Source organism: Cucurbita moschata, unplaced genomic scaffold, assembly GCF_002738365.1.
Source record: "Cucurbita moschata cultivar Rifu unplaced genomic scaffold, Cmos_1.0 Cmo_Scf00060, whole genome shotgun sequence".
Taxonomy (NCBI): Eukaryota; Viridiplantae; Streptophyta; class Magnoliopsida; order Cucurbitales; family Cucurbitaceae; genus Cucurbita; species Cucurbita moschata.
In genome coordinates, this window is record NW_019268576.1 from 985545 (window position 1) to 999511 (window position 13967).

General features: G+C 34.6%; 3 protein-coding genes and 1 non-coding gene across 4 annotated transcripts; 3 read left to right on the forward strand and 1 right to left on the reverse strand.

Moving 5' to 3' along the window:
• Positions 1-3804: 3804 nt before the first annotated feature.
• On the forward strand, positions 3805-6038 carry LOC111436951. The gene is made up of 4 exons (XM_023074757.1): positions 3805-4080; positions 4543-4965; positions 5052-5244; positions 5368-6038. Exons 1-4 carry the CDS (start codon positions 4063-4065, stop codon positions 5958-5960), a joined length of 1227 nt encoding a protein of 408 aa, XP_022930525.1. The 5' UTR covers positions 3805-4062; the 3' UTR covers positions 5961-6038.
• A 4123-nt stretch (positions 6039-10161) lies between these two features.
• On the forward strand, positions 10162-11856 carry LOC111436751 (CBL-interacting serine/threonine-protein kinase 7-like). Its single transcript, XM_023074467.1, has one exon. It carries the CDS (start codon positions 10272-10274, stop codon positions 11568-11570), a length of 1299 nt encoding a protein of 432 aa, XP_022930235.1. The 5' UTR covers positions 10162-10271; the 3' UTR covers positions 11571-11856.
• Positions 11857-12629: 773 nt separating this feature from the next.
• On the forward strand, positions 12630-12825 carry LOC111436969. Its single transcript, XR_002709364.1, has one exon. It is a non-coding gene; the product is annotated as a U2 spliceosomal RNA (small nuclear RNA).
• A 40-nt stretch (positions 12826-12865) lies between these two features.
• Positions 12866-13826, reverse strand: LOC111436742 (auxin-induced protein 22B-like). Its single transcript, XM_023074455.1, has 3 exons — positions 13580-13826; positions 13189-13503; positions 12866-13098 (listed from the first exon to the last, which is right to left on the reverse strand). The coding sequence occupies exons 1-3, from the start codon at positions 13732-13734 to the stop codon at positions 13029-13031; spliced, it is 540 nt and encodes a 179-aa protein (XP_022930223.1). The 5' UTR covers positions 13735-13826; the 3' UTR covers positions 12866-13028.
• Positions 13827-13967: the final 141 nt, after the last annotated feature.

Genomic DNA, 13967 nt, shown 5'->3' on the forward strand with positions numbered 1-13967 from the left:
ACTTTTCTCCATTCAAGCCCAAATCACCATCCCAAGCCAGCCCAAATTAAAAAAAAAAAAAAAAAAAAAAAAAAAAAAGACAATTTTGAGTAATAAATAATAAATCTATGTTAATTAAATGAGATTAATCCATCAAATTATTTGATATTAAATATTAATTACAATTTGAATAACTTCGATAATTATTATATTATTTGAGAGAGAGAAAACGATGCTGGACGTAGCTTTGACAGCCACATGTCAACTGCTGGTTGGCTATGATTTTGAGGTAATTTATATTAATTTATTTAACATTAAAAATTCAATACGGTGATTTTATTAATATTGAAATAAGATAATTATATTTATTAAAATATTAAAATAATCTCTTGCTTTCTTCAGATGATTGATGTGATTTTTATTCATATATTTGGCATCTTATGATCGGCCCACACTGATCTCTTCAAACTTATTTATTATTTTTTAATTAAAAAACGTCTAATATCGCCCTTCTTAATTTATTTCACTATTGACGGACCTAATGTGATGTCACACATTAGTTGGGAGGAGAACAAACCACCATTTACAAGAGTGTGGAAACTTTCCACTAGCAGACGTGTTTTAAAGCCTTGAGAGAAAGTCCGAAAGGAAAAGCCCACAAAAGACTATATCTGCTAATAATTTGTATACATTTGCCCGAGCGATACCCTTAATTGTTTATTTTTATAAAAATTTAGCACTTATAGCTAAATAGAGTAACAACGGGTCTATACTGAAAAAAAATATGAGCAATTAGCCTAAAATTGAAGAAATTGAGCAAAGAGAAAAGGGAACGAAGCCTAAAACTCAAGTGTGAGGGCGTTGAAACGCTATTTAAGATGACGTTGAGATGTATTTGTAGTGTCTCACTCGAAACACTAAAAAAAACGATGTTACGTTTTTTCATCATGCCTAGACGCTGCTTACAGCATATAGACACTGTTAATAATATTTCAAGCTGTCACATGATTTATATAAAATAGGATTTGATTGCCTATATTATATTAGCGAGAGATGATGTAACAATATATTTCGCTATCAATAAATAAATAAATAAATATATATATATATAATATATTTTAATAACTGAGGTTAAGCCATTAGTATTATTAATAAATAAACTCTAAAAAATTGGACGGTTGTTACAATATTTAAATTTCCTATGTTTAAAACCACAAATAATTTAGGGTTAATATTATTTACTAAAGTTTAAATTCAAAACCCTAATGATCTCATCGGTAAAACCTTTTAAAATTGTGTTTCATTCAATTCAATTCCTAAAAATTTCATTTTATTATTTAGGGTAAGTTTTTCCGTTGGTTCTATTTTTTTTCTCGTGAGAATTGATCTAATTTAGGGTTTTGATGGCTAATGTCCATCAATGATCACTTCTAGTACATTTAGGTTTTGGTCATCAGCCTCTTGTATAGGTCGAGGAAGGACTGAGTGGTTCGAGGATGAAGCCCAATCTAAATAAGAACAACTACTATATATTCAACTTTTTATGACGTCAAAAGCACTTGGAGAAGACACGGAACAATCTTCTGTTTCATTATTTAGCCTCCTGAAATTCTTCATTTATTGTTTGTGGGGATCTCGTGAGGATTTTAAAAATTTAAATTTTAATAGTATAATCGTTTCAATACTTTGAAGAAAAAAGAATATATCTCGATCTAGCTGATGGAGAATAATCTCTCTCCACCCTCTCTGTAATTAAAAATTTTCGCTTCGTTTTGGGACAAGTCTAAATTTATGTTAGCTAAGTTATAATTACTTTGATAACCATAATTATTGGATCAATCAATAAGGAATAGTTTATTGTAAATAATATATAATGTAAAGCGTGCAACTTGTCCCGAACCAGTCGAAAAGTTAATATATTAGTAAATATAAAGGGAGATTGAGTCTCAAAAGCAAATAACAATCCCATGTTCGAAAAATCTTTTTGAAGTTTGGGAATGATGAGGTTAAGATACGAAATTTAATCAATAAATTATTCAACTAAGTATATCATTAGAACGAGCTCACTAATTAAGTTGGCATCGATAATCTTGTCTCCTTATTTTTTAAAAAAAGTCTGGTAACGCTCCAGATCCACTGCTAGCCAATATTGTCCTTTTTGGGCTTTCCCTTTCGGGCTTCCCCTCAAGGCTTTAAAACGTGTCTACTAAGGGAAGGTTTCCACGCCAATGGTGGTTTGTTCTCCTCCCCAACCAATGTGGAACATCACAATCAACCCCCTTCATGGCCCAACGTCCTCACTGGCACTCTTTCCTTCCTCCAATCGGTGTGGGACCGTCCCCAAATCCACCTCCCTTTGGGGCCAGCGTCCTTATTGGCAGACCGCCTCGTGTCTACCCTTCTTTGGAGAATAGCGAGAAGGCTGGTACATCGTCCGGTAACCTGGCTTTGATACCATTTGTAACGCCCCAGATCCACCGCTAGCAGATATTGTTCTCTTTAAGATGAGATCCCACATCTATTTGAGAGGGGAACAAAACATTTATTACAAGAGTGCGGAAATCTCCCAAATGTTGGAAGGTTGTTACATTTACCTAATTTATATTTTTGTACGTTACATAAGAATTTTTGAAGAAATTTGGTAATAAACATATTAATAAATAATTATATAATAATAATAATAACAACAAGGATTCATTATGGTTATAACTTTTATTAATTTCTTCACTAAAATCAATAAGTAATTGACAGATAATACCAATGGATAGTGAAAGACTTTATCTTAACAAAAAAAGAATAATTACATTTGAAAAAAGCTGAATTTTTGTCCCCTTTAATGGAAACCTATTTCATTAGTTTTAATCATAATTTCAAAAAAAAAAAAAAAAAAAAAAAAGCAACTAATAACTTTTTGTTTTTATATATAATAGAAATACAAATATAGTTTTAACTTTAGCTTAATATTCGGTCAAAAGGGTATGTAAAACTTTTATCCTACAAAAATAGTTCATTTTTAATTTTTGAAAATTAAAGCTTTTTTTCTAAATTCAAAGATTTTAAATTTCCTATAATATAAAGTAAATTAATACTTTTTTCTATTTTTTAAATTATTTTCTCATTGTATTTTGCTCTGAATCTTTATTGACTAAATTAAAATTAAGACCAAAAATTTATTAAATAATTTAAAATTTTTCAAGAGATAAATTTATTTAATAATATTAAATTTTAGACTAAATTAATAATAATAACTCTAAGAAAGATACCCTCAAATTTTAGAAGCAGTATTAACATCATTTACATTTATAAAAAAGTTAAAAAAAATTATTACTATCAATGTATTGACAATTATCTCTAAATTTTTTAATATTACTTATAAAAATGGATGAGTATTAATAAAACACTAAAAAGTTTTAAACAAATTAGAGGTTAGTTTTATATAATATTAAAAGTGCAAATATGTGTTAAATATTAATATTTGTCAAATATTTTTTGAAATTAAAAAATGGGTAAGAAAAAATTACCATGATTAAAAATTAATAAACAAATTATCTCGTACTGTCATACTTTATTTGGACCTTTCGAGCGATTTACTATTTTACCCCGGTACAGAGGGTCATCAAACAGTCCACTAGAACTAAGGGCATTGGCGTAAATTCAATATAATTGACTCACAACGAATAAAAAACCGCCACGTTACATCGGCGTAATATGTTCACCCTCCACGTCATCAATTCTTGCATTATAAAAATGAAAAATAACACATGCCATGGGGTTATGACGTGGCTAAACAGTCCCAGTCAGCAATCTGAAATTGTTATAAAGAAGTCCAGCCCCAATTTTGTTTACTCCACAATCCGCCTTTTGAGAATCATAAAAATCCCTGCAAAACTTCTGTATCTTAATCATCATCTTCACCGGCGACGACCATCGGGCCGGTGAAATGAATATTCCAGCGACTGATTCTTCACAATCCGCTCGCACTCTTCGAATCTCCGATCATCGCCGTCATGTATTTCACGAAAAGCTCTGATCCGATATCCATTTCCTCGTTCGCTTAGTTACGAAGTTATCCGCGCTAGTTCCATGGAATTTCGGGGAAAGGTATCCATCTCTAATATCCTCTTGGTTAAATTTTTGGTATATTCTGACTTCTTAGGTTTTTTTCTTGTCTGTAATTTTGAATTTGAAAAGAGTGTTTGGTGGAGGGGAATGAATTTTGAACTGGAGTATTGGTTTCTTGGCTGTAATTTCTCTGATTGTTCATCAATTTTGTGTAATTTCTCTGATTTCTAAGTGCGGGATGAATGTATGAAAACGAAAACTAGAAGCATCGAGTTTGTGTTCATCTTCTTCGTTTTATAGTCTGAATTTATTATGAATCGGTGCTTATTAATTGATTCTGATAATGGAGCAGAGATGAAGAGCGTCGTAATTACTAATTACTGCATCATAAAGAAAGCCTGAGGGTTTTAGAGTTCAGATTAAGCTTAAAACCCTCATTTACTTTTTTTTATTCCTGTTTTGAAAAAATCTCTTCGTACCTTTTCTTCGTTTCATCTTCAGATGAAGATTCAGCCTATTGATATCGATCCTGCAAATGGAAGGGCTGCCATTCGTAATGATCCAGGCAAGCCGATGCTGAAATCGCGTTTGAGAAAGCTCTTCGATCGGCCGTTTCCGAATGTTCTAAAGAATTCTTCAGCGGAAAAGCCCACAGCGACTGGAGAGGCCGCACAGTTCATCGTCAATAAAGATGGAGTGGGTGAGTTCGAGCCGAGCTCCATCTGTTTGGCTAAAATGATTCAGTGTTTTATAGAGGAGAGCAACGAGAAGCAGTCGTCAGTGGCCACTGCTATGAAAAATGGTCGCAACCGCTGTAATTGCTTCAACGGAAACAGTAATGACAGTTCCGACGATGAGTCCGATGACTTCGGTGAATCTGTAACAATCGGATCATCTGGTGCGGATGTTTCTGATTTACTCAAGGTAAACGCCACTTCGATTATTCTCTGAAAATTAGTACTCTAAGGTCTTGAAAACTTGAATTGATCCAAATCGATTTTGGGAATCAGAGTCTGATTCTCTGCGCCAGTGTAACCGAGAGAAACCTCTTAGCGGACACCGCAAAGATTGTTGAGAAGAACAATAAAATTCACAAAATGAAGAACGATTTGAGAAAAGTTGTCACGGATGCGCTTACATCTCTCGGTTACGATTCTTCAATCTGTAAATCAAAATGGGACAAATCTCCTTCATATCCTGCAGGTACTCACTCTTCTAAGAACAAAACCAAACAATGAAACAAAAAAAAAAAAAAAAAAAAAAAAAAAAAAAAAAAAAAAAAAAAACTCCAGTAGATTCGAATTAAACTGAATATTCTTGGTGTAGGGGAATATGAATACATCGATGTGATGGTGGAGGGCGAGAGATTGGTGATAGACATAGATTTCAGATCGGAGTTTGAGATCGCTCGTTCGACTGGTGTGTACAAGGCGATCCTCCAAGTACTTCCGACTATCTTCGTCGGCAAAACGGATCGTCTAGGTCAAATCGTTTCGATCGTATCGGAGGCGGCGAGACAGAGCTTGAAAAAGAAGGGGATGCACTTTCCGCCATGGAGGAAAGCCGAATACATGAGATCCAAATGGCTTTCCTCTCACATCAGACCCAAACCTCCAAATCCATCGCAAAACGAGAACGAAATCACGGACGAGGACCGAAGCGACAGCAGCGAGCAGTCCTCGATAGAGACGGATTGCGGAGAATTCGAAATGATTTTCGACGAGGAAACGACGACGACGACATCACCTGAGAGTGATTCGATGAAATCATCGCCTCCGCCGCAGAAATGTTTTAATGGCGGTGAGAAGGCGGCTGTGGCAGTGACGCCCTGGCAACCTCCGGCGATCAAACCGAAGAGTCTCGATAAAGGAGCGAAGATCGTTACTGGATTGACATCGATCCTCGAAGAGAATCCGTAGAAATTTTGTTTATTATTTTTGTATTGAAAATCTAAAATATCATAAACAAAAGAAAAAAAAAAGAAAATAATAATAATAATAATAATAATAATTAAGTGGGTAAATATTAAATATCAGGATATATATATATATGTCCTTTTGTTTAGTGGAGGAAAAAAAAAAAAGGAAAATCCTTCCGTTTTTGGTTGCAAATTTGGATTGCGTCTTTGTAATTTTTTCTTTTTTGAAAAAAATATATATATTATTGAATTTTGCAATACTAATAAGAGTTTTTTTTTTTTACTTTTTTTTTTATTTTTAAAGATGAAGAATAATTTATTAAATAAAATACAAAGTTGGTTATGATTCGACCAAAGTTTAGGCTTTTGTTACACTTGTGGAAACGTCTTGATCATGGCTTGTAGCACGCGTTTTTTTGGTGTGTTTCGTTATCTACGTGCTTTTGGCATTAGCCTATGTGAGCTCTCCATTCGATCCGTTTTTTTTAAATTAAAAGAATAATTTATTAAATAAAAATACAAAATTTGTTAATATTTTTATTAATTTATTTTTAAAATATAAGAGTTTTTTTTATAATTGAATTGAAGAGTGAATGCTTCCTAAAAGGGAACAGCAGGACGACTTAAAAGCATAATTTTGCCAAAATATTTATACATCAAATTAATAATTTCTCGTCTTTTGAGAGCTTTTCTTTCCCTTTTTAATTTCGATTTATTTTTTTATTTTTTTAAAAACTACTTTTTTGAAAAACAATGTTCCAATTAATGTGAACATTTAGAAAAAAAAGTTTCCTTTACCACACTTATTAATTAAACTCAGTAAAATAACATAAACAATAATATTAATAATTGAATTTGGATTTAATTAAAAATTGTGGGACAAAATTATATACATATATATATATATATCATTAATTTAATTTGAATGGTTTTCTAAGAAACCCATTCAACTTCTTGTTATTTTTAAGTAAATATTGATGGGTCCATTTAATATTCTCATGATTCCCTTTTTTTTTTTATTATACATTTTTTTTTGTTATTATCCTTTTAAAAATATAATAAAATTATAATATTAGCTCCAAGCCAAATAATCATCGACACAATCAAGACATTTAATTATTTAAAACTTAGGTCATGAAAAGAGGCTCATCACATATTTAAATCCTATTTGAATAATTAATATCTTATCCAATTTAGAAATCATTTTCATATTTTTTTCCAATTATTTTCAAATAAGTGACTTAGTTGAATAGTTATTATCCTTGACTTTAGGTTCAATTGGATTAGAGTTTGATTATAGAGTATCGTCAATTAAAAATCATCTTTTGAAAAAAAAAAGTCGATTAAAATTTAATTTTGTTGAATGTGACTTTTTTCCGTACAAAATTGGATTAAAAACTTTAATATTTCAAATATCGGGTAATTTTAACTTATTTAAAGAATTAAAATTTGCGGTTGAATTTCAATATATATTTTGAAAAAATTGCATTCTACAGACTTAAAATTTTATTTCTTAGAGAGGTTTTTTAGGGTTCAGATAAGGATTCAAAATTTGAATTCGACATCCTGATATTCTCTTGCATCTCCTACGACATGGTCATGTTACTTACTCTTTTCCTTTTAAGAGTGGGGACTATCCCCATAGACTAACACGAGCCTTTCTAGAATGTTTTATCCTCGCATGTATTTTAGAAATATTTCACTTTTTCGTTAAAATGAAGAATATTAGTTTATTAAAAATAAAAAAACCACTAATGGTTTTAATAAATTTGGATTTTTCTTTAACACTAGTTTGAAAAGCTTGGTTTTTATAGCTTATTTTTAGATGGTAATAAATCAATTAATGAAAACTAAGTTCATTTATTGAAAGATTCAATAAATAATAATATATTATCCTTTACATTATTTGATTTTTAAAAAAAAATAATGAATGTCTTATTTTCAATATGACCTATTTATCATTATCAATAAATAAATTAATCTATCAATAATTCAATTGATAGTAAATAAAAATTAAATGATAATAATGAGTGTAATAGAGACCCTTTTGAATTATAATATTGCAATATTAATTAAAACTTAATTGACTTGAAAATAGTTTATGCATAGCTATTTTAATATTTAAATAATATTTAATCCGTGACAACGACTTATCATTTTACACTTAACACGAATGAGTCGTTATTAAAAAAATAAAATATTTAATAAAATTATTATCTCGAATCTCTCCAAATAAAAAAATAAAAAATTATTTTAATTTCTTGAAGTAATTTAAAAATTGACAGTCCAATAAAACAAAAATATTTGCCTAATGTAAAAATGATAATCATCTTATAAGGAAACTAGGTTTCAAAAATGGATAAGCCAGATCAGACATGACATTGCATTGGTTTCTCCATAGTTCCTTCCTTTATTTTCTATACCCGACTTGAACTTGCCAAAGATTGATTCGGCTCTTCTTGTTCTTAGTGTTCTTAGTCATCAATAACTTTACTACAGATGAATTGTGAGATTTGGAGAGGAAAATGAATCACTTCTTATAAAAACATGAAAATCTCTCCTTAATGGATGCGTTTTAAAATTATGAGGCTGACGGTGATATGTAACGGACTAAAGTGGACAATATTTGCTAGTGGTGGACTTGAGCTGTTACAAATGGTATAAGAGTTAGACACCGAGCGGTATGCCAACGAGGACATTGAACTCTTTAGAGGGGTGGATTGTAAGATCCCACATCGGTTGGAGAGGAGAATGAAATATTTCTTATAAGAGTATGGAAACCTCTCATTAACAGACGCGTTTTAAAACTGTGAGGTTGATGACAATACGTAATGGGTCAAAGCGAACGATATCTGTATGCAATGGGATTTGGCTGTTACAAATGGTATTAGAGTATGATATCCGTATGCAATGGGATTTGGCTGTTACAAATGGTATTAGAGTCAGACATTGAACTGTGGGAGCATGGATTGTGAGATCCCACGTTAGTTAGAGTAGAGTATGATATCCGTATGCAATGGGATTTGGCTGTTACAAATGGTATTAGAGTCAGACATTGAACTGTGGGAGCATGGATTGTGAGATCCCACGTTAGTTAGAGAGGGGAACGAAATATTTTTGATAAGGGTGTGGAAACCTCTCCCTAATAGACGCGTTTTAAAACCGTGAAATTGACAACGATACGTAACGAACCAAAACGGACAATATCTAGTAGGTATGAGCTGTAACATAGATACATGCGGACCAATTAGTTCGACAACTCCAAACTTAAATGCCTACATATCATTCTAGAATAGCGAGAATTCTAACCTTGTGTCAAGACCTACGGATCAAGAGTGAGTCCAAATTGTTGCGATTTGTTAGGGGAAGGTGAACATTAAACAGATAGGTAGGGTAACGCCCAAACTTGGCTATCTCCAGAATTCCATTGGAGGTTCCAACTGAACACATTTTACACAAGAAATTTGAAGAACTCTGCAGAAATCGAGGAAGCCCAATAAGCTCTGTTTGTACATTTATGGGCTTTAGGAGCTTGCTCAAATCACCTTCCAAAACCCTTTCCAATTGCACAAATTATTTATTTAGGATCTCACCTTCGCCATCGCCACGTTACATCTCTCGATCTAACTTTAAAATATGACAATATCTGCTTGCAGTAAAGCTTAACATAATTAGATGAATATTCGAGGCCTGGGTGAATAAAAAGAAATCCTCCCGTTTGTATTTTTGGAGGGAATATTCTTATATAAAATTTTCGATACACCTAATCAACAAATAATAGGAGCGTAGTCAACTTCTCCAAATTTGGACCCCAACTGTATCTCCACGTGTCAACTCCACTGTCCCCCAAAATTCCTTAAATCGCTACTGCATACTCCACGTCATGACTGCATTCACAGTCGACATCATCCACGTCACCCACCAGCTCTTAAATTTTCCGACCGATGCAACTTTAAATTACAATTTTGACCCTCTGTAAAGTTTCAAGTGTCTCATTCAAAACATAATTTGAATGGTAAATTAAATGGCAAGATTAATTTTATAAACTAATTAAAATAAAAAGAAAAAACTTGTCCCTCGCATTATCTCCAAACTGACCCCTCAACACGGATTACAAAAATAGCAAAAACGTTAATCATGGTAAAAAAATAAGAAGGGCATTTTGGGGAATAAAAGAAAAAGAAAACTCCTAAATTTTTATGGAAACGGAAATTCCCAACGAACGCGAAAATGGAGCCTATAAAAATCCTTTTCCCTAAATTGGAACGAAACGTCAGTCGGTAATCTCCGTTTCGATTACCGATATTTCACAATGGAGTCCGGTGGTCCGCCCACCCCTCCGCCGCTCCCGCCGCTGCCCACCGGCGCCATCCTTCTCGGCAAATATCAGTTAGGTCGTTTTCTCGGCCGTGGAAGCTTCGCTAAGGTGTACCAGGCTCGTTCCCTCGCCGATGACTCCATCGTCGCCATTAAAATCATCGACAAGAACAAAACCATCGATGCCGCCATGGAGCCTTGCATTATCCGTGAGATCGCCGCGATGCGCCGCCTTCAGCACCATCCAAACATCCTCAAAATCCACGAAGTCATGGCGACAAAGACGAAGATCTATCTCGTCGTCGATTACGCCTCCGGTGGTGAACTCTTCGCGAAACTCCTCCGCCGTGGTAGGTTAACGGAATCCTCCGCCCGCCGCTACTTTCAACAACTCGTCTCTGCTCTGCATTTCTGTCACCAAAACGCCGTCGCTCATCGCGACATCAAACCCCAAAATCTCCTCCTCGACGAATACGGTAACCTAAAGGTCTCCGACTTCGGTCTCTCAGCGTTACCAGAACAAATCAAAGACGGAATGCTCCACACAGCGTGCGGAACCCCTGCTTACGCAGCGCCAGAGGTAGTCACCAGGAGAGGCTACGACGGCGCAAAAGCCGACGCGTGGTCATGCGGCGTTATCCTCTTCGTCTTACTCTCCGGACACCTCCCATTCACCGACAACAATCTCGTCGCCATGTACAGTAAAGTTTACCGCCGGGAGTATCAATTTCCCGATTCGATTTCTAAGCCGGCTCGGCATTTGATTTTCCAACTTCTGGATCCAAATCCGAACACGAGGATGAGCATCGAGGCGTTGATGCAGCATTCGTGGTACAAGAAATCGGTGCGATCGAAGCCCCAAATCAGCAACAGAAGCTTGTTCGAATCGTTGGGTAATTACAAATCTGAATTGGGGGTTTCTGGATTAAATGCTTTTGATATAATTTCAATGTCATCTGGTTTGGATCTGTCGGGGCTGTTTGAGACAACGGATGATTGTAAGAAGAAGAGATTCACGACGGCGGTGAGCGTGGAAAAGGTGGAGGAGAGAGTAACAGAGATCGGTGGGGAATTGGGGTACAGAGTGGAGAAAGGGAAGAGCGGAGCAATTGGGTTAGGGAAAGGGAGGATGATTTTGGTGGTGGAGGTTTTGGAAATCACCGCTAATCTCTTAATTGTTGAAGTCAAGGTAGCTGAATCCAAAGCTGAGTTTGAGAGGATGCATTGGGGGGATTTGAAAGCCAAGTTGCAGGACATTGTTGTTTCTTGGCATACCAATGAGGAGGCCATATGATTCACAAGCTAGGCTTCTTTTCGGGTGCGGGTGCTCGGAAGGTAGTCGAGCCGGGGCCGGGCCTCGGCTCGGGCTCCATCTTGGCACTGGTCAGGGGTATTGTTGAAGGTGTTTATATGCAAATTGGACTTAGAAGAAAGAGCTTAATTGAGGGGATGTTTGTGGTGTATTGTTAGAAATGGTATGGTGTTTAATCTTGTGAAAGTTGATTTCAGAAACTGAAATGAACTGAGAAAGGAAAAAGATTTCACCCATGCTTCATTAATGGAAACATTCAATAACTATTTAATAAACTAGATCATCTTGATTTAATTTTTTTATAAAAGACATGATGTTGATGAAGGGGAGAGTCTTAAATTAAAAAAAAAAAAATGTAAATTGTGGTGTACCGTACTATGACTGAAATACTCGGATAAAATTGTTATTTAAAATTATCTACTTTCTACAATATTTGAACAACTCAATATCAATATTATTACTTTGATAAAACTCTTATTTAAAATAATAATAAAAAATTATGGATGGAGAGTTAAAAAAAAAAAAAAACGTTTTCCAACAGAAAATTTTAATTTAAAAAAAAAAATAATATATTTAAAAATAACATAAAATACAACCTATTAAATTTTGAAGTATTTTTAGTTTTTTTTTTTAATTTAAAAGAGGAATTGTATGAAATAAAAAATAATAAAATTTTATTCTGTTCCAACCTGAAATTTTGTCCAATAAACTTCAAATTCGAATCAAATATATTCAATAATTGAGTTTCTATTTACATCTTTTACAAAAGACAATAAGAAAGATCAAAATTGTTATTTTTTTTCTTTTCTTTTTACAACCGAAATGCTAAACTCAATATTTCAGAACAAAAGTAGGATTTGCATTGGAATTTAATAAAAAAAATAAAAAAGGGGAATTTAAATAATGTTAAATTTGCCAATGAAAATGGGATTTTAGAAATTTAACAGAATTGCCGGGAGCAATCTGTCCCACATCGGTTAAACTTCGAAGCAAGAGCAGGAGACTGGCTATAAAACAGGCCTGCATACTTCCTTCTAAACCATACCTTTCTCGGCCTTTTGGCTAAGATCAAGTGTAGTATCTGTTCTTATCAGTTTAATATCTGATACGTGGGCCATCGGCCCACATGATATTAAATTAATTTTTCAAGGGGGAGAGCCCACCACAGTAGCTTGCTATTGGGGCTCCCGAGCATCGCCCATTCGTTGCACTACAGCGTGGGCCAGGCGCACCCCTCCTATATTCAGTTAATAAAGCTTTTCAGTTTTATGTAATTACAACACTCCATAAAGAGGCTTCGGGAATGTATATAGTAATAAAAGTATATGTTAATTACAATTTGATTTCATCAGCTAATTTATCTTACAAAACTTAAAAACAAAAAGAAAAAATGAAGAAAAATTCATCCATATCGTTCTGTAAATTAAAAAAAAAAAGGTGTTAATTTCTCAGTCCCCCAACTTCTGATCCTTTCATGATTCTCATCCTCTTGCACGACGAAATAAACATCCTGCATTTAATTCATCACCAAATCAAATAAGCTCATGAATTTAATTAAAATACAGATTTGGAATTTCAGGGAATTATTAGAAAAACTCACCGCCATGGAACATCGCCCACCAGCATCCAATCTCCGTCTTTATCTTCGTAAGTTGGGGCATAATCCGATCCCCGGTAACCTTCGCTTTCACAGTATGCCCCGATTCTGATCTTGAACATCTCCTCTAAACCCTTGAGAAGTTCAGGGTACCCCTTGTAGAGACCCACATCGATCTTCCTCAAATAAGGAGCTCCATCCATACTCACTTTCACATAAATCCCTCCGCCCTCCGCCGCCGTGGTTGACTCTGTTTTCTTTGGCAGCAGAGTATTTTTCCTAAAGGATCTAATCGGCGGCCACCCAACAACCTGAGACCTACAAAACCCAAATTGAGAATCAAAACAGAGCCCCAAAAACCATAACGAGAGTCATAATCGAAAACGGCACATACTTGGGTGGAGGAGCAGAGTCGTTCTGTAAATTTCTCTTGTTAGTTCGAACCCCAGAAGAGTTGTCTGCAGAGCCGTCGCTTTCGGCGGCGGTTCCTGGTAGGCCGAGGCGGAGCTCGGTGGCTCCGAGATTGAGATCGGAGGGCTTGGAATCCATTTCTTTTTTTTTTTTTTTTTTTTTGTTTGGGAGAGAAGAAAAGGGTTGTTTTATCGATAAGATGAAGAAGGAGATGAGGATGGGAATTTGTCGGCGGGAATGGGAGCGACAGCGGCAAAGGAGGGACAGAGGAGGGGACAGGAAGAGCAGTGAAAATGGACGGTTGAGATGCGTTTACGTGGCTGTGGGAAACCCAATCGGGAGCGTTGGATATTAAGGTACAAGCATTGCCA